Source organism: Erigeron canadensis, chromosome 2 (genome assembly GCF_010389155.1).
Source record: "Erigeron canadensis isolate Cc75 chromosome 2, C_canadensis_v1, whole genome shotgun sequence".
Classification (NCBI taxonomy): domain Eukaryota; kingdom Viridiplantae; phylum Streptophyta; class Magnoliopsida; order Asterales; family Asteraceae; genus Erigeron; species Erigeron canadensis.
The window spans coordinates 5,787,637-5,813,029 of NC_057762.1; the positions used below are offsets into that span (position 1 = coordinate 5,787,637).

Consider the following 25,393-nt stretch of genomic DNA (forward strand, 5'->3'; position numbering starts at 1 on the left):
AGTTAAAGGTAAAAGTTGTAAATTAAGTTTATTAATGATATTAAAAAGCAGCATGGTTGGATCAGTGGTAAACATCCTTGTCTCTGGAGACAGAGATCATGGGTTCGATCCTCATCCCAAGCAAAGGTTAGAGGGCCTTTTCTACCATTTAGGTAGAAATTGGAAACAGCCTCTCTACTTAGGTAGAGGTAAGGTCTGCCTACATCTTAACCTTCCCCATATACCATCGAGGTATTGGGGCTTAAAACCCGCGGAAGGCGGCACCGAGCAGTTACTTTAATGATATTATAGATATTTCAAGTATATGTTAAAAGTATTTTAAGTGGAAATATCTAAAATAGTGAATTTAAAGAGAGAATTTTTGGGGTTATCATCCTTTTTTTTTGTAAAGTTAGTTTTGATTCAGACGTGTTGGAGACAATTTTAACCAGCGTTTTGTTAGACCTCCAACCCCTTACTCATGGAAAATACATTGAGATGAGAAACCTAAGACTCGAACCCGCAATCTTGAGAAAAACTCACTTTCAGGACTCACATAGTGAATTTAAAAGATATATCTCTGGCCAACTCACTTAAGTGGTGTTGGTTTGGGTTACGAACAACTTAGTTGAAAATAATGTAACGAACTAAGTGTTTTATAATGTAATATAGATCATGAAACTATTAAAGTAGTATGAAGTATTTATTTGTTGGGAGTTCATTGATGAGCCTGCAGCCATAAGCCCATAAGGCGGTGAATTAATTCTAGAGCCTTGTACACACGGGTCGTAACACTATGGGAGTTGGTCATGCACAAAGTCGCTATCTTAACCCGCAAGGAGTGGATACCGGCTTCAAGGTAGGGCTACACGCCTACATAGCCTGTATGAAGCCATCTTGTTCTCCCGACATGAACAAGATTTAAGAAAACAAAATTAAACTCTATTGATATATGACGACATTGTGTTACCAAGAAAATAAACCCAAAGAGATATATAGGGATCTCTATGGTTGTGTTACTTCACATTGACTTACCTCTTTGTTTAATCTCAAAAGCTTGCACTTAAAAAAATAAAATCTTTTACTGTTTTAGTTTTGAAGAACTTCACATTAATTTTGAAGAACTTCACATTGACTTACCTCTTTGTTTAATCTCAAAAGCTTTCACTTAAAAAAAAAATAAAATCTTTTACGGTTTTAATTTTGAAGAACTATTAGTAGATATAAAAAATACATCTGAAGAAGTTTATTTGCCACTTCTAACTAAAGGGAAAGTGTTAGGCCAAATTTGAGAAAATCTCTTAATATGGTTCATATAGAGTAGTGAAAATTCTCCTAAAAGCAAGATGTAAAGATGGAATTAACTTTCCATTAAAAATAGGCCTTGCTGATTTAGTTGTTACTTTTAGAATCAATCCAAATTTAACACGTTCTTAACAACCATACTTATTTATTTTATCTATATCACTTCTTTGTCATTTTATTATCTAACCATTTGTTAATTATTCTTTTAAAAAAATCACTTTATTTATAATATTATATAAGAGATTAAATAAATGATAAATATTTTTATTAAACATGTAAAGGGCTATTTCTATTTTATTTATATATGACATTATAATTAAATAAAAAGCTTTTTAAGGTGAAATATAAATTTGCCACATCAAAACTTTCTAAGAATACTTATAAAATACAATCTTTTTTTATTATATATAGAGATAGAGATGTGATTGGTTGTTTAAAGATGGAAGAATCTCATTTCATCATTTTTCATTCCTTCAAATTTTATCTCCTTGATAGATTTCATTCTTTTTAAAAACACTATATGAACCAAACATGCTTAAATCCAACCAGGACTACATTCTCCTAATCTTCTCGGGATATAACCATAGAGTTACCTTTCATAGATGTAGCTTAGTCAATTTCGAATGAATTTGTTTAACGAAAATAGTCATTTATTTAAAACGTTTATTAATGGACAACTAAATTTGACCATGTACTATGGTAACCAAAAGCATACATAAACAAAAGAAAATAATTAATCAACCTAAACAAAATCCAAGACATGCGTGTTAACGGGTTGATTTGTAAATGAACACATACACGAGTCTTTGTCATATAAATTACAAACATCCGATAAAATGGAACTATATAAAGAATATTAGCATATGGCCCTGTGCAAGGATACGCATAAATCAAGAAATGGTCCAAATTAGAAAATCGAAAACACAATTTAATTATAGTTAAAACAAAAATCATCATGACGAGTTTACTGATAGGATTTGTAGCTCTTAGCGTTCATGTATGCCGCTAATTCAGAAGCATATGAAGTTCCTTTGTATACCTTGTACTTTTCCCACCATTTCATCAAACTGCTTTCTTCCAAAAATATATCCGGCACCACCGTGCAATCTCTAATGGCACACATCACATATGCCTCGAACCCCTCCAATCGTTTCTCTATAACGTCTCTATTGATACTCGACCCTCCATCATTCAATTCGTCTAATGAAATCCGTGCCTCCTCAACATGTGCCCAAAAGCAAGAGTCCTCGGTAAGACTAGAAGCCTTAGTCCTTTTTACTTCTCTTGGATTCGAATCTTTCTTTTCTTCATTCGACCACTTCTCTAACAACTTATAATGTTCAGGACGTGTAGCTAGATAGTTTGTGTTACCCTTTTTGTAATGATCTGCTATGTCTAATGGCTCAACGATCCTTCTATAGTTGGTTCCTCCATAGAGCCAACGTTTACGCAACTTTGCACCTTCTTTTTGAGGCAAGACATCCTTTTCATCAACTATTTTCTTCCAATATTGGTTTAGAAAGCTTTGATGTGTCACAATTACTTGATGGCTCTCAATTTCTTCTCTACTTTGTGGATTTTGCTTGTGGGAATCATAGTAACCCCTTTTTTCTTTCCTCTTTTTCATGTACCATTCCATGTATGTAAGACTTATCTTCATATCATTTAGCTTCTTTGTAGGCTCATAAGCATACTTCTTCCTTTTGATCATATTTGTTTGTTTTTTCTCTATTTTCTCAATTAGATCATTTGGAATATCATTCAACAAGCCAACTTCCTTGAATTGCAATGCAATTCCAGCCTTTAACGAATTCATCTTGAATTCGTCCATTTCTGACACCCCACGATACAACACATTCCTTCTGATAGAACTTACTACATTCTGATAATCATAACTTTCCATCTTTCCAATATTAGATGACGCTATGGCGTCTAGAACTGCTAGGATTGCTTCTTGATCTTCAAAAGCCGAGTGCCCTCCTGCTTCGGTGCATAACAGGAAAGTACCAAAAGGCTTGTAAGAACTATTTGATGAGAAAAAACTAGCAACAGGGTCCATCTTTGCGACCACATTAACGAAACCAGATTTCCACAATGGGCGTTCCAAGAAAGCTTGTTGTAGAGAGACATCACCAATAAGGGGAGAACCGAATGTGATGCAAATGGGCCTTTTGGTTTTCTTAGCACCATCTGCTTCTTCAACATCCACAGCTTTTTGCAACCGTAGGGAAGAAAGAATGGCAAGGTATCCCCCAAGACCCGATCCAGTAATGATCAATGGATTATATATATGCTGAAAAACAAACATCAAACCAATGAGAACAATTGTAAAATTATCATCATATAAAATATATTAATTGGAAGATGAGTTGCTTTATCTATTCTAAAACTAAGATTTGTACATTATTTATATGTCATATTTTTTTTCTTCTTTGACATATGCACATTCATAAGCACTCACTATACAAAAACGATAACTTTTTAAACATTGGATAGTCGGTGATCTTGTTATATCCAAATTGAATCGGTTGTCAAGGAAAACACCCAAGCTTCCCTTTTGTAGAGGTCAAGTTTGCGCTTGACAAAACTTGAATCTTTGACTAGGGGGGAAAATGGTGGTCTTAAGAGTTAAGATGTTAAATATTTTGATGAAATCCCTCATTTATGTTTATAGTTATTTATAAAAAAAAAAATGGTTATCTTAAGAAAAAAAGAAGTATATGATCTGATTTTTTTTTTCTTTTCAATCATAAATGACAAAACTAGTTATGCTCCTACGATGTACACGAATTAAGATAGTTTCTCAACAACAAGAGCAATAAATGACGTATAAACTTATACAACTATATTCAAGCATACTATAATAATAATGCAAGTTTCCCCACAACAAACAATCAAAAATCATAGATGAAAGTGATAATTTCTCTTCTCGACACTTTCATTGCAAAAGCATTTAAGTAAACTTAATAAAACTTTAAAATATTGAACTTACCATCTCATCAATTATTCATCAAGTAGTTACAACACTACTTAAAAATTAAAATATATACTTGTTGAATTTACACACATGTTTGATAGCCAGACCAGCAACCATGAGTTATAAGGCGGTCCAACAACCGTTGGTTGAACCAAATAACCATTGATATCAAGGGTTGGATCGGTCAAGCTTTTTGACTTTTTCTTTTTATTCTTTGATAATGAGTGGCTATGAATAAAGTAAAGTAATGCTAAATTTAATATTTTATCACTAGAAAAGATACCCATTGAAAATACTTTTTCCTATTCATCCTAGTTTTAGAATTTTCTCCAAACGATGAATGCATAAGAAATCATGCTACATTTCATATTTAAACACATACGACATACCTTCTTTTCAATCTCTCTGAGATCATCAGAGAGAAGCTCAAACAACTCAACAGCAGCTCTATTGAGGGAGAACAAAGGGTTGACTTTAGTCGAAATGAAGTCAACGACTCGGAAATCTTTTGATGTTACTAACTCGAACTCATTTTTAAGAAACCGAGTTGTGTAAGAATCAGCCGGACAGTTGAAAACCAAAATTTGGATTCCAGAAGGACTTGTATGAAGCTCATAAGTCAAAGAAGTTTTTGAAATCGCTTGATAAGCATGTGTAATGATATCTAAGCTGCCTAGAAATTTGCTTATTTCTACTTCACTGCTAAACCTGCAAGTAATTATTTTTGGATCAAAATTAAGCACAACTATACATATAACATACACACATTAATTAGTGACTATATATTAAAGAAAACTAACAAACAAAGTTAAAACCATTTATTTAAGTTAGAAAAATGAAACTTACATGTTCTGGCTCATCTTGTTCAATTCAAAAGCTTTTGGAGTTTTGGATGTTTGTTTCGTTGATTTTCTCTATATATAATATCGATTTAGAAAGGTTTCAAGATTCGTTTTTGTATGGATAATTAACTTCTAGGAAGTTTCTAAATTCAAATCATGAATACAATTAATAAGAACAATATTACTATTATATAGAATGGCTTTCGGCTGAAACTTTCTTTTACTCGTTTTGAACTTATTTTAGTCGTTTACTTTTGTATTTGTTCCACACTTCAATTTGTTTCGAAGTCACGTTGCATGAATTTCCTACTAGTTTAAGTTCTTTTTATGTAAAATATTAAGAAAGTCACATAATTTCAGAGCTATGATCATTTATCTATACTACTAAATAAAATATTTATCTTTCTCACTTGAATTTATAAAGTTAAAAACAGCTTTATTGGTAAAGCTGAAGAATAGCTTATGGATTTAAAATTCTAAATAATAAATAAGTGTAAAAAAGTCATAATAAGTTGTTTGTAGCTGAAGAAGTAAAAAAGCTAGTAGATAAATCACCTATGTAGTAACGATCTATTTTAGCTAAGCGCCTAAGCGAATACATCTCCATCAGCAACACGTACAAACTCTTAAGCACAACATATTATTTTTATTTTCTCCTCTGATCCCCCCTACCTTTCTTTCTCTACCCTTTTCCCCCTGCTTTTTCATCTTCTTAACAAGAGGTTTTACCTTAACCTCGCTCTATTGCTAATTATGTAAAACGTCTTATCTCGGTTTAGCTTATGCGAGTGGATGGTCTCACCAATGATGAAGTGAAAAGCCATTTGCAAATTATTATGAACTGAACTTTCTAACCTCTTTGGATTAGGATAAAGGGATGTCAAACATTTGGATGTCAGGATTCAAATTTTTTTAATAAATCTTTGATTTTTATTACGTGTTAAGATTTATAGTCAAGTCAAGTTAAACTTACCTGCTGAAAATCCAAAAGTTTGTCGTTAAGTAGTTAGGATGATAGGTTAAAAGAGTTTATCAATGACCATTGTTAAAGGTAGGTGAAGAGGGAAGGTGAAGTTAGTCAATGGTTAAGGGATGTGAGCGAAAGGCGTGGGTAATGAGAGAAGTTCACCTATGATAGTGGGTTTTTTTTTGGGATTAGTTCCCTTGAATGTAAAAAACTTTGAACGAATGTCTATAATAGGAAATAACTAAAGTTGTGTGTATTGTATGTAAACAACTTTGAAATAATGTTTATTGTATGTAAGAATTTCGTTTCAACCAATTACAATCTGACAAGTGGCACCTGTATATGGTTGCCACGTATGTTTTCTTACATACAATAAACATTTTTTCAAGTTGCTTACATACAATACACATAACTTTAGTTTTTTCCTACTATAGACATTCGGTCAAAGATAGTTTACATTCCAGGAAACTAATCCTTTTTTTTTTTGTTTTATGCTGTTTATTTTGATTGGATATTGTGGTGCATTGTGAGATATATTAAAATATTAAATTTGAAATGAATGGTTAAAAAAAAAAGCGATGACTACGTGAATTGACATTTAGAATGATAATTTGAAATTTGTTTCGTAAAGGAATAAACATTATAAACATTATACGTACTGTAGTAGTGGGTAACCTTTTTCTATCTTTTTTGAGTAATTAGGAATGAGTATTGAGTATCACAATACAAGTAAAATGATTTAAAACTTTTTTTTTGAGATATGGTTTGTATGGATTTGGTGATTCGATATTGAAATGCATATTTTGTTTGCTTGGGTTTGTGTCTTTTATATTGTTTTTGGGAAATGAGTGTCTTTTATATCAATTTTAGTTTTTACATGTTTACATTACCCGGGACTAAACTCTTATTTCTTGTAATTACTTACTAAGAAAACGTAAACATATGTTCAAAACTAAAGATACCTAGACCCGAAAACTGAAAAAACTATAGGCCTTTAAATCTTTAATATGTGGAGGCAGTGACGCCAAGGGGAATTCCAGCACGAAAGCAAGTGTTGTTATCACACGTCCGTCCTGTCTCATTGATTCACCTTTAATTATTCAATCAAGTAAGCAGAGTCAACGGCCTTTGAAGAAAGATGACTTATATTTTAAGATATTGAGTTGGACAGTCGAAAAGCCCAAAGGCCAAAAAGAAGAGAAAAAACAGAGGAGATGCCTTCCTCATAGGCCATTGACTATCTATCCCCGAAGTCTTTCTCTCCGTCAAAGGGACTCTCTCTCTTTCTTGAACAAGCACGGCGCTATCAGGACAAAATCCTAGCAAGAGCAGAAAAAGAGGAAGAGAGAGGAGCGAACATCCACTATAACATCTAACGATGAGCTTCAGTTGCGCCCCTTTGTGAACGAGGGGATCGAAAGGCCAGCCAAAGGAAGTACGGCTGAGTTTCAAGACTACGAGACTTGTAGTTGGGACTAGCCGCATGTCATCTTTCTCAGAGTCTGAGCCTGACACCTCTATTATTACATCAAACAACAATTGAATTGGGATCAAATAATTAAGGGATTGGATTTGTCCCCGTCTGTCTTGTGTTCAACGAAGAAAAGCGCCCTTCCTTCTTCAGCTTGAAAGACATCTCAGGAAAGAGCTACTTCAACCGAAGAAATTTCTTTAGTAGCGAGAAACCTTCCTACTCGAGAATAAGGTCAGGAAGTGAAGCGTTTTTTCAGTTTTTCTTTAAAAATATAGTAAGTGTTATGCGGGGGTGGGGATTCAGACCGATGAGGGACGTAGGAATTGCCCTTAACTGTCCGAAAGGCTGAAATAGCTTTCTCGGGAGCCTCTGGGAGGTCGGGGTATTCAATCCCATGATACTCAAGGAACAGGGCGTCGTATCCCAGGGATTCTACTAATACATCGTATAGCGGGTCCAGGCTTGAAGTTATACCAAAAATGGAATGGGACAGTCATTCGAAAATGAGAAAATAAAATAAGGGTGTCAAGACATCTATATGACCAAGATGGCCATCTCACGAATTAGATTCGAACCAATGCTACTTTCCTTTAGTAGATCTGTCATCCCCCTCATTATAGTCCTCCTAAAATCAATAGCATTTCGTCGGAATACATCCTGTCTTTTCACCTTAGTAGTCCTATGCATAGTCAGTACTATAGCGCCAATCATGGCTACTAATAAAATCAGACTAGGAGCCAAAAACCAGACGGAATAGTAGGTATAAAGTAAATTGCCCAATGTTTCCAAATTAGTCCAACTTCGTACCTTTCCGGCATAAACCATATATCTCAGAGAGGTCGTATTTCTTTGGGTTGGTAGTAATGGAATGCTTTCATTATCTAAAATGAAGAACATTTCCCACCAAAAGATCAGTCTAATAATACCACTCACTCGTAAATAGCGCAATACTTCTTCGTGAATCTCCGCTATTTGAATATGGAACATCATAACAACGAATAGGAATGAAACGGCTATAGCTCCTATATAAACTACTGGGAAGATCATAGCGAAAAAGTCAAGACCTAACAAAAGAAGTAAACCTGAAGTGTTGCGAAAGACTGGGATGGGAAACAAAATGGAATGTACCGGATTTTTAGCACATACAACCATCAAACCAGAGACCAAAGCAAGGCTCGACAAAACAGAAAGTATCATAGTACGTCGTCCTTCCCTGAAATGGAACTTTCATGCTGGAGCAAGAACTAGCATGAAAGTCGATCTATTACAACCAGCGCGGTTGTTCGTATTTCATTTTCTTCTTCCAAGCCCTTCTTTCTTAGAAAGGCACTCACTGAGTTACTTACGGAATCTCAAATCTTGAGGCTGATTACGGCCCCTTTGATGAAAGGTAAGCGCTTTGGCTACCTACCTATAATATAAAGATCCTTCACTGCACACTTTAGATATCTACTGCACACTTTAGATATCTGTTTCCATCCAATCAAAGACGGCGAAGCGCCTCTAATCTAAAGGCCAAAGAGTGCTCTTTGCGCTACTACGCATCCTTACTCATAGTATAGTGCAAGTTAGGTTTGGGTCTAGCAGGACTTGAACCTGCGACCATTAGGTTAAAAGCCCAATGCTCTACCAACTGAGCTATACACCCCAAAAAAGATGTAGTAGTAAATAAGGATTGGTGCGGAAAATAAAAGAGGGTGGCCCCTCTCATATTAAAGGGGCGCGGCTTTGTATGAGGCTCGTACTGCAGAGCAAGCGAAGAAAACGTAAGGGCGCGCGCTAGCACTCCTGCAAGAAAACGGCCTAGCTAACGCGCCCCTTATTGAAAAGTCAAGGATATTGAATGATCGATATGAGAAAGAAGCGCTCAAGCATTGGAAGAAAGCCGACCTTACTCAACAAGCACCTGTCTTAGCTTAGTAAGGTTGCTTGTTTCCACTCATTGAAGACTCTATCTACAAAAAAAGGTCAATGGGGTACTAAAATGGCTCTCACTGACACCATCTATGAGAAGGTGAGGTCGTCTTTATTTCGCCATACGGTTCGCCTTAAAGCCTTAAAGACGGAGAAGGGGAGGAGCAGTTATCTATGTAATTACGGTCTTTGTTGGCCGGGGCGAGCACTCTCTTTTCTTTGTCAAATTCCGTCTTACCAAACAAGACTGACTTCTTACCAAACAAGGGTTGTGAGGCTGGACCAGGTACGAAGAATGAATCTATATCTGTGCACGGAAGGGCCGGCGGCCGCTCAACTGTTCGAGCGCAATGCAGTGGTATTGGTTCCGATTCGACAAAGGTAGAATGCCTGGTCGAAGGTCCAGTATAGTAGGTAGCAGGCGTGTTCGTTTTGGCTCCCGAGCGAGAACGAGAAATAGGCGATGCACCATCCTTGCTGCTACGTACTTTGACCTTGACTTGACAAATTCATCCAATTGAACCCAAACTCAAAGGAGGACTACAAGCTCGGGGCTCGACGAAAGAGAAAGTTTCGGCATTAAGAAAATGGGGTTAGCTGTGAAAGAAAGAGCCCAACATTCATTTTTGAATGAATATTCATAGCTGAGTCTACTAAAAGAGGGACCAGCTCATCGTAGTGATTAGAGGACACCTCTGATCGTTCACCTCTAATGTGACACGTTCCCTCCCAGTTTGATCAACGGGATTAGTCGGCTAGAGAGCGGGGCTATTCTTCTTCTGAGGAGACAAAGTAGTCTCTTGTACTGACCGAACCCTCAGTTCGGAAGTCTTCGTCAACATGTTACGAAGCTCCAGTCTGGCGGTCAACTTGATGCGGGAGAGGCATGAGTGCAGTTCGATCTTGTGGTGTATTCCTTTGTAGTGAGTAGGGCCTCTTTCTCGTTCGTCTCCGCTCTATTGAAAGGTCTCCATTCCTACGGCGGTTTTGTCAATGAACCCGTGGATAAGTAGGCCTTTCTTGCAGACCGATCTTTTGCCGAGTTCCTTCCTTCGTAGTCAAATCTGATGATACGCTTTGGCGATATTACCTACCAAATAAAAGGCCCGCTAGGTGATCAAAATCGCTCAGGTCAGCGAGGACTCACGCACCTACTCCTTATCTAATACTTTCTTCTATCTACTGAATTAAAAAGGCGACCCGCCGCGCCGGGCTATAAGATAAGATACAGCTGTTGTACTACTTGACTGGTAAGAAAGAGCTTCCGTAAGAACCGAAAGACTCTTGTATGTACGGTAACCTATCTTCCGCTACTGGTGGACTGTTGCACATAAAGGCCGACAGAAGCAACCTTTCTTAGCGCGCTTTTAAAGCGCTTAGCTTCTGCTAGAAAAAGGCGGCAAGGCCATAAAGTAAGTGAAATTGCAAGCCTAAGCCAAGAAGGTACGTACGAAGTGACGGGCCCTTTTAGAGATAGGAGGCGGCTTTCTTGTGGTAGTCATTGCGAACATCTCTCCTCTTCTCTTAGCGTGAACAGTTTGCTTACGCCTTAGGCACATCTATCTTTCTTAGTTTCACGTTGGCCTAATGAATTGAATATGAATAAAAGTCAGTCTTTTAATAAGCGTATATAAGCAGTTGTCTAGTGTATAAGCAATTAGTGGTCGCACCGCTACGATGGAGGTTGGTTGAAGATGATGTTACGCGGCGTTCAGAACCAGTCTTGAAGTGAATGAATTAGAAAGAACGAAGAAGTAAGGAAATGAGACGACTCTTTCTTGAACTATATTATAAACAGACCTTCCCCTCCACACCAATCACGAGTTTTCTCCATTCCTCTCATATATCGTCGTAACGCCCTTAATGCTAGGTTTTGAAAAAGACTTTTTATGTCATTCCCATTTAGGTCCGATTCGGATCCCTCATATGGTAGAGCCGCCCATGATCGAAGTCATTCAAGACTTCATCATCGTTGCTGTCCAAATCACAAATTGTTGATATATTAGGGTTTTTGGTAAACAATTGCTCAAAGGCCTAATCAAAAGCTGCTATGGAAATGTTAACTTTGACCCTTTTACTTCTTAAGGGTCTCGCCGTGTCAAATGGGTTGAAAGTCGCCCATAATAAATTTTAATCCTTGTGCCGTCCTAAATTATTAACTTGATGACCTAGAAAAATTATTAACATCCCGTTGATCTTATGATGGACAATAAAATAGAGTTTGCGGGTAAACTCAACCAGGCTTGGCCAGTTCACCGATACTAATAGAATGAACAATTTCTGCCCGTACATGTTTTGAGCCATTACCTGGCCAACCCATTCATTGTTCTACATGTATGCTCTTATATATAAAGCTTGATATAGAAAAATATGTGTTTTGGCTGGGAGTAATATTCGGTGTCTAGACAATTTGATTTGTTATATCATCCATAGTTAAGTGAACATTAACCACTAGATATGGCTACATCTTCAACAACTAACCTTCATTTCGTAAATTTTCCTTTTATTGCTGCAGGCCACATGATACGCATAGCCCGTATAATAGCCCAACGTGGTGGTACGGTCTCAATAGTCACAACTCCGGCTGCGGCCAGTCGGTCCAGAAGAGTTATTAGCCGAGCATAAGAAGTGAACCATAAGATCCAGCTACTTGAACTTCCAATCCCTGCAGCTGAAGCAATTACATGAGATTAAGCGAGTTGCGAGGTAAGGTCTTTCATGCCATGGAATTGTTAGAAAAACCGGCTGAAGATTTGCTTCCAATATTTGCTCCTCCTCCAGATTATATAATAGAGGTCACGTTTGGTTCACAGAATTTGATGGAATCTGATGGAATTGGAATTGAATTCTATTCCATAGTGTGTTTGGTTGTTTAAAGATGGATGAATCACATTCCGTTGGAATGTTAACATTCCCTCATTTGATGGAATCTCCATCCCTTGGATGGGGGAAGGAATCTCATTCCGTCCCTCACTTGAATCTTCAAAAAATCAAAAACATTCCGTCAAATTTCATTCCTTCAGATTCCAATTCCTTTGAAAGATTCCATTCCTTCCAAAAACATTCCGCAAACCAAACGCGACCAGACTTTTTTTCTTGTGGAGTATGAATGTGGCTCAAAGGTTCAACATTACATGGCTTGTGTTCCACTCACATGGATGCTTCTTTCCGGTGTGCCTGGATACCATCCTCAAACATAAAATTTTAGAATGGAGTGAATCTGACACAGAGAAGATCGTACTGCCTGGATTGCCTGACCGAGTAGAAATTACTAAACTGAAGATAGTCGGTCGTTCCTCTAGAACCAGCAACTCTAAAGTAGAAAGAAGTGACCAGGCTGGGTTTTTTGTTCATTGGATGCAAGCTGACATAGCTTCACATGGGATTGTGGTTAACAGCTTCATGGAATTGGAGCCCGAGTATGTTAAGGAACTAGCAAAGCAGAGAAGTACACATGTATATTGTGTAGGACCAGTTTCACTATGCAACAAAGATAATCTGGACATAGCCGAGAGGAAGAAAAGCAGCAATTAACGATCATTACTGCTTGAAATGGCTCGATGAAAGGGAAGTAGAGTCTGTATTGTATGTTTCCTTGGGAACTGTGGCACATGTATCTAGTCAACAATCAATTGACCTAGGGCTAGGACTTGAATCCACCAACAAACCATTCATATGATGCATACGAGATAAAACCAACGAGCTCGAGCAATGGCTTTTAGAGCAACAATTCGAAGAAAGAGTGAAAGACCGAGGTTTGATTGTCCATGGTTGGGCACCACACCTCTTGAAATTATCACACCCGGCAATTGGTGGTTTCCTAACATGTGGATCTAACTCATTGCTAGAAACCATGTGTGCCGGAGTGCCCGTGGTCACATGGCCATTTTTCATGGACCATTTTTTTGCAGAAATATTCTGAATATTGGAGTAAGCTTAGGTGTGGCCGAACCAGTTTTCTTTGGAGATGTAGAAAAGATGGAACCATTGGTGAAGAAGGAGGATGTCAAGAGGGCTGTTAACCGTCTACTAGACGATGAAAATGGGGAAGAAAATAAAGAGAGAAAGGAAAGGGCTCGTAAGCTTGCAGAAATGGCCAAGAGGGCCATGGAGGAAGGAGGATCTTCTTATCTCAACATGTCATCCTTGATTCAAAATACTTTTCATTTTGTTTAGAGGTGGCAAAATGTGCGGGTCGGGTCGGGTCACGGGTCAAACGGGTCCGGGTCAATACGGGTTGTTTTGAAAATGGGTCAAAACGGATTGGGTCAAAACATGCCGTTTTCAAAATAGCAAACTGCTGACCAATTTACTCAAAATGGACCGGGTCAAAACGGGCCGTTTTGAAAATATGCACATACTGACTCTTTTACACATGGTGCAGAATGTAGATACAAACCAAGATCCAACAAGAATACAATGCATTTAATCTTTTACTCATGGTGCAGAAAGTAGATACAAACCAAGATCCAACAAGAATACAATGCATATTTTCAAAAATTATTGTTAATCAAAAGAGAGATGGAATTTGAATCGCACTGAAATAATTTATTTATGGTTGAGGTTAACTTTTTTACATGTTTCGTTTGTTTCATGGTATGCCAATGTCGAAGGAAATCTGAGGTTGATTTAGTATGTACTTTTTATATCTTTTGAAAACAAATAAATACAGTACTTATGTACTTTCTATAAACTACTTAGTTTTATGCTACCCATTTCATATCTGCAAGCTTACGAACCCTTTCCTCTTGTCCAAAATCAATACATTTGGAGAGATGAATATGATGTAAAATGGCTAAATGGGTGAATTGAATGAATAAGGAAACCCTCGAAACTCCCCTTCACATGTTCGCATAAGGTAATCTATACTATTAAGGGACAAACAGAAGTCTAAAACATGCTACATTCTCAGCAATACAGCCAGAGCCATGAGAACAAGAAAAAACAAAAATCTACATTGTTTTTTGAGAAACCTGCTTTGATGATCGAGTTTGGATGTCTTTAGTGTATATGTTTGTAAGGGCAAAAAGCAACAAAACGAATACCACCTGGGCACTCACAATTCCAAAATGACTAATGCTGTTGCCAATTTCCATCCAGCTTCCGGTATTTTTTACCTGTCAGGTAACATTAATCAGATAATATCCACAAGAGATAAGGTGATGAAGTTAATAGCGTAGGACAACATTCGTACGAGGAAGAAGAAGTGAATGGTCATGACATCCGAACATAATATTACAAGATAGTAGCATCCTGATCTTGGGACTCTGACTAATCTGGTTATTGCACTAAAGGCACATCTGCAATTACATGTTAAATGAAATGATGAATCATTAAAATTGTAGAACATGTGAAGATTCTTAAAGCATAAATGTTTCTCCATTATTATTATAACAGTAAAAAAAATCTAAAAGCACTATATAGTTTCATTGTGACTACACTTACATAACAAGTAGGAACGGGATGAACAATTTGAAAACGAGCAGGGCCGCCATAAGAAATGGCTAAGAGCAGAAACAAAAAATTATTAAAATACTTTTTTAAACAGCAAGCTATTCTACTCCTACTCTTAAACTACACAAATGCCTAAGACCTATGCTGACTCTGTATAAATTATGAGGGTCCACCAATTATTACTTACACTGAATATTGTGATAAAGCGATAAACCGATGAAATCTCAAAACTTGCAATACTTGCAAAATTACCGGTTCCGAAGAATGCGATATTGAAGAACACCAACTAGACAATTAATCAGAAAAAAGATAACATTAGAGAGGTTCACATCTGAGCAGTTATAGATAATTCCTCTTATATCATAATCAAAAAGGAGATGTACGAAAACCAGTACTTACAAAAACTACTGGAATTCTCATATCAGACAACTGTAGGCATCGATCGCCTTCCTCAAGAAGGATGTTACCATTGTCAGATTCAAAGGAGCTATAAGACTTATTAGGCTTATTGGCATACAGAAGTGCATTTTCAAACAGTATCCATCCAAAAAGAGCAAGGCCAAGAGCCCCGTAGAAGACAGCTTCATATCTGTACATGATTTAGATTGTTCAACTTCTCCAACTTAAATATTATGCAGGTAAAATAGGTTCATCAAATAAGGAAGAAACTTAGTGATATACCCGATAGACAATAGTAGAAAAGGGGGTGCAAAGCCGAGAAATATGGAAGTAAGTCGTGAAAGTAGGTCAGTTGCTGAAAATAGTGGGAGAACCATAGATAAACCTACATATATATTACAATTAGTTTTATGCAAGTACTTAATAAAAGATGTTTGGATGAACAGCAATAATGCATGAAATTATACCTGCAATTGACCAATTCATCATTTGATGTAATGCAAGCAGTTCACGCTTCTCTGTTCTATGAGATGTGGAAAGGTACACCAGGACTGATGATAAACCAACCAATAGGGCCTATAAATTCATCAAAAGTCAACGGTAGGATGTCCTTTAAACTAATTGCAAGTGAATAGAATCGTGTACATATTTTCTCAATAGAAATAGTAAATATATATATATATATATATAGAGAGAGAGAGAGAGAGAGAGTTTTGTTCATTTGAGGCTTAAATTTCCTTGGAAACTAGGGGACAAATCTTGGCTATTGGATTATCCCTTCAAAAATAAATCCCTATCCTTGATTTCCCTCCCTTCCCCTTTCCTCTCGTCTCTTTCCCCCCACCAAGCACACACACACACATTACACATACACAAGGTTGTAAATATCGGTTATCGGTTTATTATCGTCCGACCCCCGATAAGCGATAAATAGGATATATCGGGGATATATCGAGGATATATCGGATACCCTAAATGTAAAGGAATTTATCTAAATTTATATATATACTAACAGTATATACAATTTGTAATGCAATCCATCAATAATTAGAATATAAAACGGTAGAAAAGAAAATGGTTACAATTAAAGTTTCAAAATTTAAGTATTTATAGACTATATTCAAACGGGAAAAACGGTAGTAAAGAAAGTAATTACAATTTACAACTAGAAATTAAAAGATTATTAAAGATTAACTCAAAAATTAAAGAATTAATTAAAAATTAGCTAGAAAAAGTTGAACTAAAGAAAGTAATAAACCCTAATATTTGATAAAAACCCTTGTTTTAAAATTAAAAAAAAAAAGTGGTCAAATTTATTTTTTTTACCGATATTGACCGATAAGTGCCGAGTTTGACCGAAATTTGACCAAAACGATAAATTGTCCGATAAGTCATTTTTCTTATCGGTGAAGGACCAATAACCGATATATCACCGATATATCGGCCGACAAATCCGATATTTACAACACTGCACATACACACATACAATATGATTCCTTGTTTTTCCGGCGACGTCTTTTTGGCGACGGGATCTGGAACTACCGCGATCTCCACCTTTATCTCTGACCGGCGACGGCGACCAACTCCTCCTCCTTCTTCTCCGGCGATACAACCGCCGGAAAATGCAACAACTTCGCCGGAAACCTTCAAACGCCGATATAACCTTCATTCCTTCGAATTAGAGCATCACACTTACACCAAAACACTCACAATCACACCACGAACAAACCCTGACCAGAAATTAATCCGATTTATACTCGCCGGAAAACTTGAAAAACTCACCGGAAAAATTAAAAAAACACTATAGCTTTGTTGTTTCTTCGAATTAATGCATGAAACTTGTACCAAATCACTCGGAAACACATTCCTCACAAACCCTAGCCAATAAACACTGTTTTTGAGCTCGCCGGAAAAATTACAGGTCGCCGGAAAAATCACAATCCACCATCTCTTGGATCGCTGCCCATCAAATTCATACCATTCCCATATGCGTCCCTTGACGGTCAGTTTAGAACGGATAAGGGTCTCTAGCCCGTTCCGTATCCACCCGAAAACGAAATTGATTAGCCGGAGAAATCGCCAGAGAAGATTCGACGGTGTTAGTGTCTTAGTGATTACCAATCAGATTTGGCTTGGCCAATCAAAGATGATTAGAAAATGTCGCCGGAGTAACCAATCAAGCTTGATTGGCTTGGCCAATCAAATATGATTGCACAGTCGCCGGAGTAATCCGCCGGAGTAACCAATCAAGCTTGATTGGCTTGACCAATCAAATATGATTGCACAGTCGCCGGAGTAATTCACCGGAGTAACCAATCATGTTTGATTGGATTTTGATGATGGTTGATCCAAGGGCTTAGATTAGTCCCTTGGTTTCCACCATTGTTTAAAGATCCATATGAACACAACCCTATATATATATATATATACACAACATGTATCCGTGTTTATTGGCATTCAAATAATTTTTTTATGATAATTATATACCTGTAGATAGAAGAGCATAGAGAATTTGGGCTTCGAGTCATGGTTGATGAGATAAAGCCAATACTTGTTATCTTTGGTATGCATATCTAAATACTTGCTGACTCCTCCTATTACAACGATTACAAGTCCACTAATGCTTCTGCAAAAAGATGTTAGAAATTGTAAGATACTATCTTCACATTGAGATTGTTAACTCATGTAGAAACATAAACATATGCTATAAGTTTAACTTACACTAATACTGTGTTGTCAGGGATTTCAGCAGGCATCAAGGTAAAAACAGACAAAAACCAACATGCTGACCACAAAAATATTGGTATTCGAGATTTCCATGGGCCTGACTTGATAAGATATAGTGGTGAAATGACCCCCACAACTAAAAAACACCACGTGTAGATACTTCTTTCAGTGAAGCTTCTCACTAAGAACTCAAGAACGATGATGGACACAAGACAGGTTGCGGAGAGTTCAAGGGCGTGGTAAGATTTTTTTGTTTGTATAAAGTATCTCCATAAGGCTCTCATAAAGCTATATTCACTAACTATATTGGTCCAGAGAAATACTGTCATTGCAAAATAAGCATGATAAAGGGGAGGTGAATGCTCCAGATACAGAACGATAAAGATTGATGCCATTATGAGACTTCCACATAGGTACACCTGCCGGAAAAAGAAATATTCAAGAAGCATTATGCATGCTTAAGGCCTATATCCCTTAAAAATAAGAGAAACAAAAATAACAGTAACTGTCAATAGATTACATTATTTGGGCATTTGGTTGAGTGTTAAAACATTTATTATGCGACATCAAATAATCAGAATTATAATCATTTCTAATAGTAACGGAAGAATATAGCTTTTTTGGAAAATACTGGTTGAAATTGGAATACCGAGTGAAAACAGAGTTTAAAAAGTTCTGATCTTTTTAGGGAACCAAAAGATAAATCACCAAAAAAGATGATTCTATAAAAAAGGGAGAGAGATAAGGGTGTTAGCCACTTGATCCAAGCCTTTGCTTGTTTAGGTAAATATAGTTTTACCTCTAATAATCAGTTTTGTTGCAGCTGACATGCAACCGATTACCCCCAATATTAAGATAATCAGAACACTGCTCTAGGTGTTTGTTGTCTCATTTAAATTGCTTTAATATGAAACTGACTACTAACTAGTAGTTGAGATATTCTATAAGTATGCTTGCAGTCAGAAATTTGCTACTTATGTAACGGCACATATGCATCTATGCAGCATTGCAGCTTCAGTTTTAAAGTGTTAAGCTTACAAATATACCTTTGATGGACGTTCCTTAGTGAAAACTGCTTCCTCCTTTCTAAAAATTTTTCCTGGCAAAGATGTATAGGATTGCACCACGTGAAGGATAAGACAGAGCATCCACCCAATGTAGCCAAGAATTATAACACTCATAAGCATGAACCAATCATATGTTTGAAAGTAGTGGAGTCCATCTAGCGCCAAGCTTCTAAGAGTCTTAGATAGTTTCATTGCATGTTCATAATCTTTGGTAGATATGTGAGATTCAATGTCATCCAATATCGAAGTATAATGTGCTAGAGGTTCGAATGGCTTAAATCTAAATGAGCTTGCATGCTTCAGTTCTGAGTTTCATAAAGGAAAAGTAGTAAAAGATTAACAAAAAAACATTATCTTTATTTACTTGCGATATTATTATATCGTGAATCTTTAATATAGTGCTGTACTTTATCTACTCAAAATCCAGTTCAAGTGTTAGATCATAAGGCCTTTGGAGGATACGTGATTTACGAAGAAATTGGTTGAGAATTTGTTTTGTATTAGCTAGCACAGCTTCCACTTCATTGCCCTGCACAAGTTAGAGCAAGAAACAGTATACCAGGTTACACTTGATTTTGTAAGCCAGCCCCCTCTCAAAAGTAACATAACGATGAAAAAAATACAGAAAGTATTGAAGTAGATTGGTGTGTCTACCTTATCTAAATCAATGTAATCGAGGGGAAGGCTACCGACTGAGTTAACAGGACATGGCAAACCAATAAGAGTCGACTGGCAAACATTAATGAGTATGTCAGAAGTCGAAATATACAAGAAGCATTTTTGAGGAATTAATCAGCAAAAAAAAAAATAAAAAAATAAAAAAAAATAAAAAATCAGTAAAGCAAGCAAAAGGGAGGTGACACACAACACAACCATCAATGGTGCAATATCAGCTTGATTGACATCCACTCTTTCAATGTTACTAAGACCCCAATCGGTAGGTGTAGGTGTATCATGCATATCATGCTCATCGACAAACCGTTCATGATTTTCCTGGTTATGGGATGCTGGCCTCGGATACTTAACACCTGCTCCCCAAGCAACAAGTGGAGTATCTGTAACTGACCAATGCCCATCTCCATGACTTCCTATTTGTTCAGTATACAAAAATAGTATATTCAGCCTATAGTATTTATATATACACAGATTACATGATATAAGAGAGTTTGTAAATTGACAAACCTTTATCACTCATTCCATGATCTGCCGTAAATATATACGCAGTTTGATTGTCCTTAAAGTAATTCTCAAGAAGATTATAAACGCCTTCAGCGATTCGGTCAACAACCTTAACATTGTTGAGATATATAGAAGAATACGGACGATGTGCATGACCATTTGAATCACAACCAAGAAGGTGCAAAAATATAACAATCTGATCTTGTTGGATAAGTTTTTTAAGTTTAGGGTCATCTTTGGACCTATTCAAAATGCTCTCAAACTGATCAAATGACCACTCATCCAAGAACGATGCATCTGCAAAAGTAATAAAAAATGTCAAAAACAACAAAAACCAATATTTTTCTTATTTAAACAATGTTCAATGTGCTTGCATACCAGTAGCAAAATCTTCATACTCGTGAGGATATGTATTCCATGTACTATGAGGCAAAGCTCCACAAAATATTGGAACAATATCCGGGCTACCATAAGAAAATGTATGCCGACTCTTGTTAAAAACGGAATCAAATTCCACAGGATTCGCCTTCCATCCTGCATACGTTACATATTACCAAACTTAAAAACATGTTCATCATTAGAAAACTATGATTCAAGAACAAGATTCAATATGATTCAGAGAATGTTTGATAAAATTAGTTTGCAACTGGAACGCTGGTAGCTAGTAGCTTTTGTTAGTATAAAATAACATAAGAACATACAGAGTAATTTCAAAGGGGGGAATATAATTACCTAAGGGTATTTAGGCAATTTAAGTTTCCATAAGCTCGAGTTACTTTCCAAAAGCTACTTCATGTAGCTTATGGTTTAGGAGCTTACGAAAAACATAGGCTACCAAAATCTTTGGTAGCCAAACACATGCTATGAGCTTGAGCTTATAAAAATCATAACCTCCAGCTCCCATAAGCTCATATAAACTACTTGTCAAAGAAACCCTTAGTACAAACAAAAAATAAAGTTGCAACCTTTTGTGACGGCACTAGGATCCTCATAGAACCCCGCAATAATCGCAACATGTCCAGGCCTAGATTCAGTAGGTGGACGAGCATGAGACACGCCCCAACGCCCATGTCCTTTAATCACACTTCTCAAAAACGGTGCTCTATAATTCCCATCAGAATCCGGCTCAAAAAATTTATCCGCACGCAACCCGTCAGCTAAAACCACAAACAAAACACACCCATCATCAATTTCATCTCAAAAACAACCCACATTTCTCAGAGACATTTAATCAAACACTTGGTATGCAAGCAGAAGTATCAAAATATCAACAAATCTGCATACCTACAAGGAGTACGAGACGCTTTGCAGGTGGATTAAAGCGAGGGGAAACGGGTTCCATGCCGTGAACAATTGGGGATTTGAAGTAAATGTCGAAAATGCTGAGCATGTATACAGCATGAAGTGATATACCAAGAGCAACTAACCATATTTCTCTTCTTTTTAACCATTTTCGGGCTTTATTTCGAGTTGCTGATTGTTTTCTGCCTAAAATTCCTTGTTCTTGCATCTTTGTTTTTGTTCGATTTGATTGATGATTTACTCTGTTTTAGTGGGAGCTTGTTTATGTATGCCCTAATAACGAACTTTTGAATCTAGCCAATTGACCCCCCCTTTTGCACTTTTGGACCTTTTGGTTGGTTTGACTGGTCAAGCTTCAAAGAATTATTATTATAAACTATTATAATAAATTATTATCTTAATCTATATCTATACTGTATTATAAAAGCGAATAAAGTTTTAACTTTCAATTTCAACAATGTATACATAATAATGCATGATGTATCATACATCAATGTCCCATAACTTTCAACTTTTATTTTCACTTCTCTCATCAAATCTCAACCACTAATTTTTTTTTCTCTCCTTCAAAAGTAATTTAATTCATCTAATTCATTTAAAATCTATTATCTCAAAAACCGTACATCGATAAATTATAAAAAATTATCTGGGTGTTCCTAAAATTTCATGTTCTTTCATTAGAGATGTCATTTGATATACTTTCGACGAATTTTTAATTCCAAGGGCGGAGCTCGTACGACTAAGGCATTTGGCTATCATACTTTATGACCTATCACCTCCTATGACCTATCACACTCTATGACCTATCACCCCCACCATCTCAGCGCCGCAACGCGCGGGTACTTTCTCTCGTTTAATCTTAAATCTTTGAGAAAATTACACTTTTGTACCTGAACTTGACACAATATGCACTTTCCGTCACTAAAGTGAAAAAATAACAAAAAAATTATAAATTTGACTTTTTTCACTTTTAGTCACGACGCCTAACGATGTTAGTTTTTCTCTGTTAAGGTTGCCTGCGTTCGTTAGTTTTTTTTTCACTTTTCGTTTTTCTCATTTTTTCAATTTTTTTCATTTTGATAATTTCAAAAGAGTTAGCCTAGTGGTAAAGAAAACACTTGATGACCTAAAGGTTCGATCCCCGTTTGCCACAAAAAATAATTCATTTACGGTATCAGTTACCAATGAAGCCTAGACCCATATGTGAAGTTTAAATACGCGGGTTCGATCCTTCGGGGTGCCCAGATCATGTGGGAGATTAGGATGGAGGTATTGTACCCGCATCATATGGCTCATACGGGATGAGTCGATGGGTATCCAATTGTGATACCAGGGCTAAGGTTCCTTCCATTACCCTTTTTTTTAACTGCCCATCGTTGTAGAAATTGTAAAGGGATAGGCAGCGAATTCTTAAAAGAAATTATTGAGTGAGTAGATCTAGTATCAGATAATACAAAAAAAGTACGAAATTTATAAACACATAACAATTTATCCAACAAATCAATGAAAAGGAAAAAATACAAAAGGTCAGCGGTTTTAATAAGAAAGGTCACCACTCACAAAGTAATGAAAAGAAAGAATACAAAGACTAGAAAACTATAAATAAAATTGTTTATCTCCTCTGTACTAAAGGAGATTGAGAAACAATGTCATCAAAGCTGACGTGTCGCAAAAAAGAGTATGTCACATAGGAAATCTGATGTCATTAATGATGAAATTTGTATGTTATTTGAGATGTGTATGAATATGTATATACTAAAAAAAAATATGTATATACTAATTATATGTGTTATAGTAAAGTATCAATAAAAGAGAGAGAAAAAAACATTTTTAACTTTTTTTTCTCATATTTTAGATTTATATGCTAATAAGTATGAGCGCGTTTGGTTCACATAATGTTTTTAGAAGGAATGGAATTTGACGGAATGTTTTTGATTTTTTGATAATTCAAGTAACGGAAGAAATGAAATTCCTTCATCCATCCCCATGGAATAGAGATTCCATCAAATGATGGAATGTTTACATTCATACGGAATGAGATTCCTCCTTCTTTGAACAACCAAACGCACTAAGGAATGGAATTCAATTCCAATTCCATCAAATTCTGTGAAACAAACGCGACCTATGTTTTATTTTATTCATTTTTATGTTAAATCATAATTTTAGTTAATAACATTCAACTATTAATACTAGAAGGGTGTCCGCGCGTTGCTGCGGCGTAAGAAATTACATGATTATTATGAACCCACACAAAACGTCGCAGCAATCATTTTCATTTAACTCATCAATCCTCTGGTGTTGTAAGTTGATCCGACTTCTGTTAGTTTTTCTTATATTGAACACAAGTACAGTTTATTTATGTTAAGAGCCTTATAAATCCCAACTAAATAATTACGACCAAACAAATAAAAAGATCAATCAACAAAATTGCATATCAAAACATCCTTGTTTGATAAACTAACCTGTCTTACCCGTTCTAGAATAATAGGATTCCCCTATTTAATGTTACAACCCGATCATTCAAACATTGAGATTATAAATTAATAACTATAAAAAAAGCACTATACAATTACGTCCAACTTTTATATCTATATATAAAGCACAATTAATATCTCAAAAATATTTATGATATGAAAGCTTGTTATTCACCCAATAATTACAAAAGTAGAAAACCTCGCCGAACAAAACTCCTTTCATCTAAAACACGACTCTTTGGCCATCGGATCCTTTTCAAATGCCGATGGATGTTGGTACTTGGTACATCTTCATAATCTGTACAAAACATAAGAGGCAGTAGATTAAAAAGAGAACACTCACATGGTTGCAAACAAATGTACAAACCAACCACAAAGAAAATAAGGAATGAACATGAAGTAAATCTTTAACTAACCACCTAAAGTAACATCGAGAATACAGATTCCAACAATCGTCTCTTAACACTGAAAAACGTTATAATACTCAGACATTCACGTAAAAATTAAATGATACCCCTAATAAAGATAGATAAGCACATGGATAGAAGCTACATAACGAACCCAAGTCAGACATATACTACATATCCAAACTAAAGAAAAGAGAACAGTAGTAGTAGCAAACTCGAATAAGTGGATTTGATTAAAGGGTACTTAAAAAATAAAAACAAAAATATTGGGTGTATACCTTCGATAAGAGTTTGATCAACACCATGTACGGTGTATTATTCCTCAAATCATCAACATCAATCCCATGATTTCCATCAGAAAAGAAGCTTGAAGCAAACATGAGATACAATATTAGCCATTATAGTTAAACCAATAACCAAACTCAAATACACCCAAAAAGATATAATACCCTGGTTAAGTTCACTGGCATTAAACAATTTTAACCTAGATGGGGATAAGAGTTAATCAGTGTTATAATCATGGCTAAATGTTAGCTCCGGACTCGCTTATCCATTGCTACCTTTATTAATATATATTCCGCTATATATAAAGAGAAATGCATTATGGGTACCAAGTGAATTTATGGAATTGAAAATGTATGCGGTATACTGGTAGCAATGAGGATAATGGGAGCCCGGGTAGTGCAGTTCAATCGTCCAAGCCCAAGATGGAACTAAATGGATTTGTTTGGTTCGAGCAAGTGACAAAAGACTTCTGTCATTTTATTTATTTATGTATGAAATTTGTTTTCCTGTATCGAACTTTTCAATTGTTGTAGTTTTTATCTCCTTATTTGTAGTATAGTGGGTCCTTCTTTGTATCCACTATATATATATATATATATCAATATTTGCAAATAAACGAGAGGTAGTTTTTATGGCTTTTA

The 25,393-nt window shown here is 36.1% G+C and overlaps 3 protein-coding genes, 1 long non-coding RNA gene, 1 other non-coding gene and 1 pseudogene across 6 annotated transcripts; 1 reads left to right on the top strand and 5 right to left on the bottom strand.

Annotated features, from left to right (window-relative positions):
* Window positions 1–2,045: 2,045 nt before the first annotated feature.
* On the bottom strand, window positions 2,046–5,188 carry LOC122589062 (senescence-associated carboxylesterase 101-like). Its single transcript, XM_043761305.1, has 3 exons — window positions 5,108–5,188; window positions 4,651–4,969; window positions 2,046–3,577 (listed from the first exon to the last, which is right to left on the bottom strand). Exons 1-3 carry the CDS (start codon window positions 5,119–5,121, stop codon window positions 2,249–2,251), a joined length of 1,662 nt encoding a protein of 553 aa, XP_043617240.1. The 5' UTR covers window positions 5,122–5,188; the 3' UTR covers window positions 2,046–2,248.
* A 2,890-nt stretch (window positions 5,189–8,078) lies between these two features.
* Window positions 8,079–8,985, bottom strand: LOC122587595 (NADH-ubiquinone oxidoreductase chain 6). The gene has a single exon (XM_043759772.1). It carries the CDS (start codon window positions 8,739–8,741, stop codon window positions 8,079–8,081), a length of 663 nt encoding a protein of 220 aa, XP_043615707.1. The 5' UTR covers window positions 8,742–8,985.
* A 134-nt stretch (window positions 8,986–9,119) lies between these two features.
* TRNAK-UUU lies at window positions 9,120–9,192 on the bottom strand. The gene has a single exon. It is a non-coding gene; the product is annotated as a tRNA-Lys (tRNA).
* Window positions 9,193–11,915: 2,723 nt separating this feature from the next.
* Window positions 11,916–13,634, top strand: LOC122587596 (annotated as a pseudogene).
* A 678-nt stretch (window positions 13,635–14,312) lies between these two features.
* LOC122588778 (GPI ethanolamine phosphate transferase 1) lies at window positions 14,313–21,908 on the bottom strand. 2 transcript variants are annotated; one of them, XM_043760974.1, is made up of 17 exons: window positions 21,569–21,908; window positions 21,250–21,441; window positions 20,663–20,818; window positions 20,288–20,581; window positions 19,979–20,193; window positions 19,760–19,834; window positions 19,568–19,634; window positions 19,085–19,410; window positions 18,033–18,457; window positions 17,799–17,937; window positions 15,779–15,887; window positions 15,594–15,696; window positions 15,312–15,501; window positions 15,100–15,198; window positions 14,904–14,962; window positions 14,653–14,758; window positions 14,313–14,575 (listed from the first exon to the last, which is right to left on the bottom strand). In XM_043760974.1, exons 1-17 carry the CDS (start codon window positions 21,792–21,794, stop codon window positions 14,411–14,413), a joined length of 2,946 nt encoding a protein of 981 aa, XP_043616909.1. In that variant the 5' UTR covers window positions 21,795–21,908; the 3' UTR covers window positions 14,313–14,410. The 2 variants fall into 2 exon arrangements, with proteins under 2 accessions (XP_043616909.1, XP_043616910.1); XM_043760975.1 differs by lacking the exon at window positions 21,569–21,908 and having other exon boundaries at window positions 20,663–20,774; window positions 21,250–21,333.
* A 2,242-nt stretch (window positions 21,909–24,150) lies between these two features.
* LOC122586500 lies at window positions 24,151–25,045 on the bottom strand. The gene is made up of 3 exons (XR_006322015.1): window positions 24,917–25,045; window positions 24,746–24,833; window positions 24,151–24,358 (listed from the first exon to the last, which is right to left on the bottom strand). It is a non-coding gene; the product is annotated as an uncharacterized LOC122586500 (long non-coding RNA).
* Between the last annotated feature and the right edge of the window lie 348 nt (window positions 25,046–25,393).

Excerpts from the sequence above, each read along its gene's own strand:
- LOC122589062 (XM_043761305.1), bottom strand. Across the intron at positions 3,578-4,650 it reads TCAGAGAGATTGAAAAGAAG|CATATATATAATCCATTGAT; the intron begins GTATGTCGTATG and ends TTTGTTTTTCAG.
- LOC122587595 (XM_043759772.1), bottom strand. The coding sequence starts at position 8,741 with ATGATACTTTCTGTTTTGTCGAGCCTTGCTTTGGTCTCTGGTTTGATG.
- LOC122588778 (XM_043760974.1), bottom strand. The coding sequence starts at position 21,794 with ATGCAAGAACAAGGAATTTTAGGCAGAAAACAATCAGCAACTCGAAAT. Across the intron at positions 21,442-21,568 it reads GCGTCTCGTACTCCTTGTAG|CTGACGGGTTGCGTGCGGAT; the intron begins GTATGCAGATTT and ends TTGTGGTTTTAG. Across the intron at positions 15,888-17,798 it reads CTATGCTCTTCTATCTACAG|GCCCTATTGGTTGGTTTATC; the intron begins GTATATAATTAT and ends ATGAATTTATAG.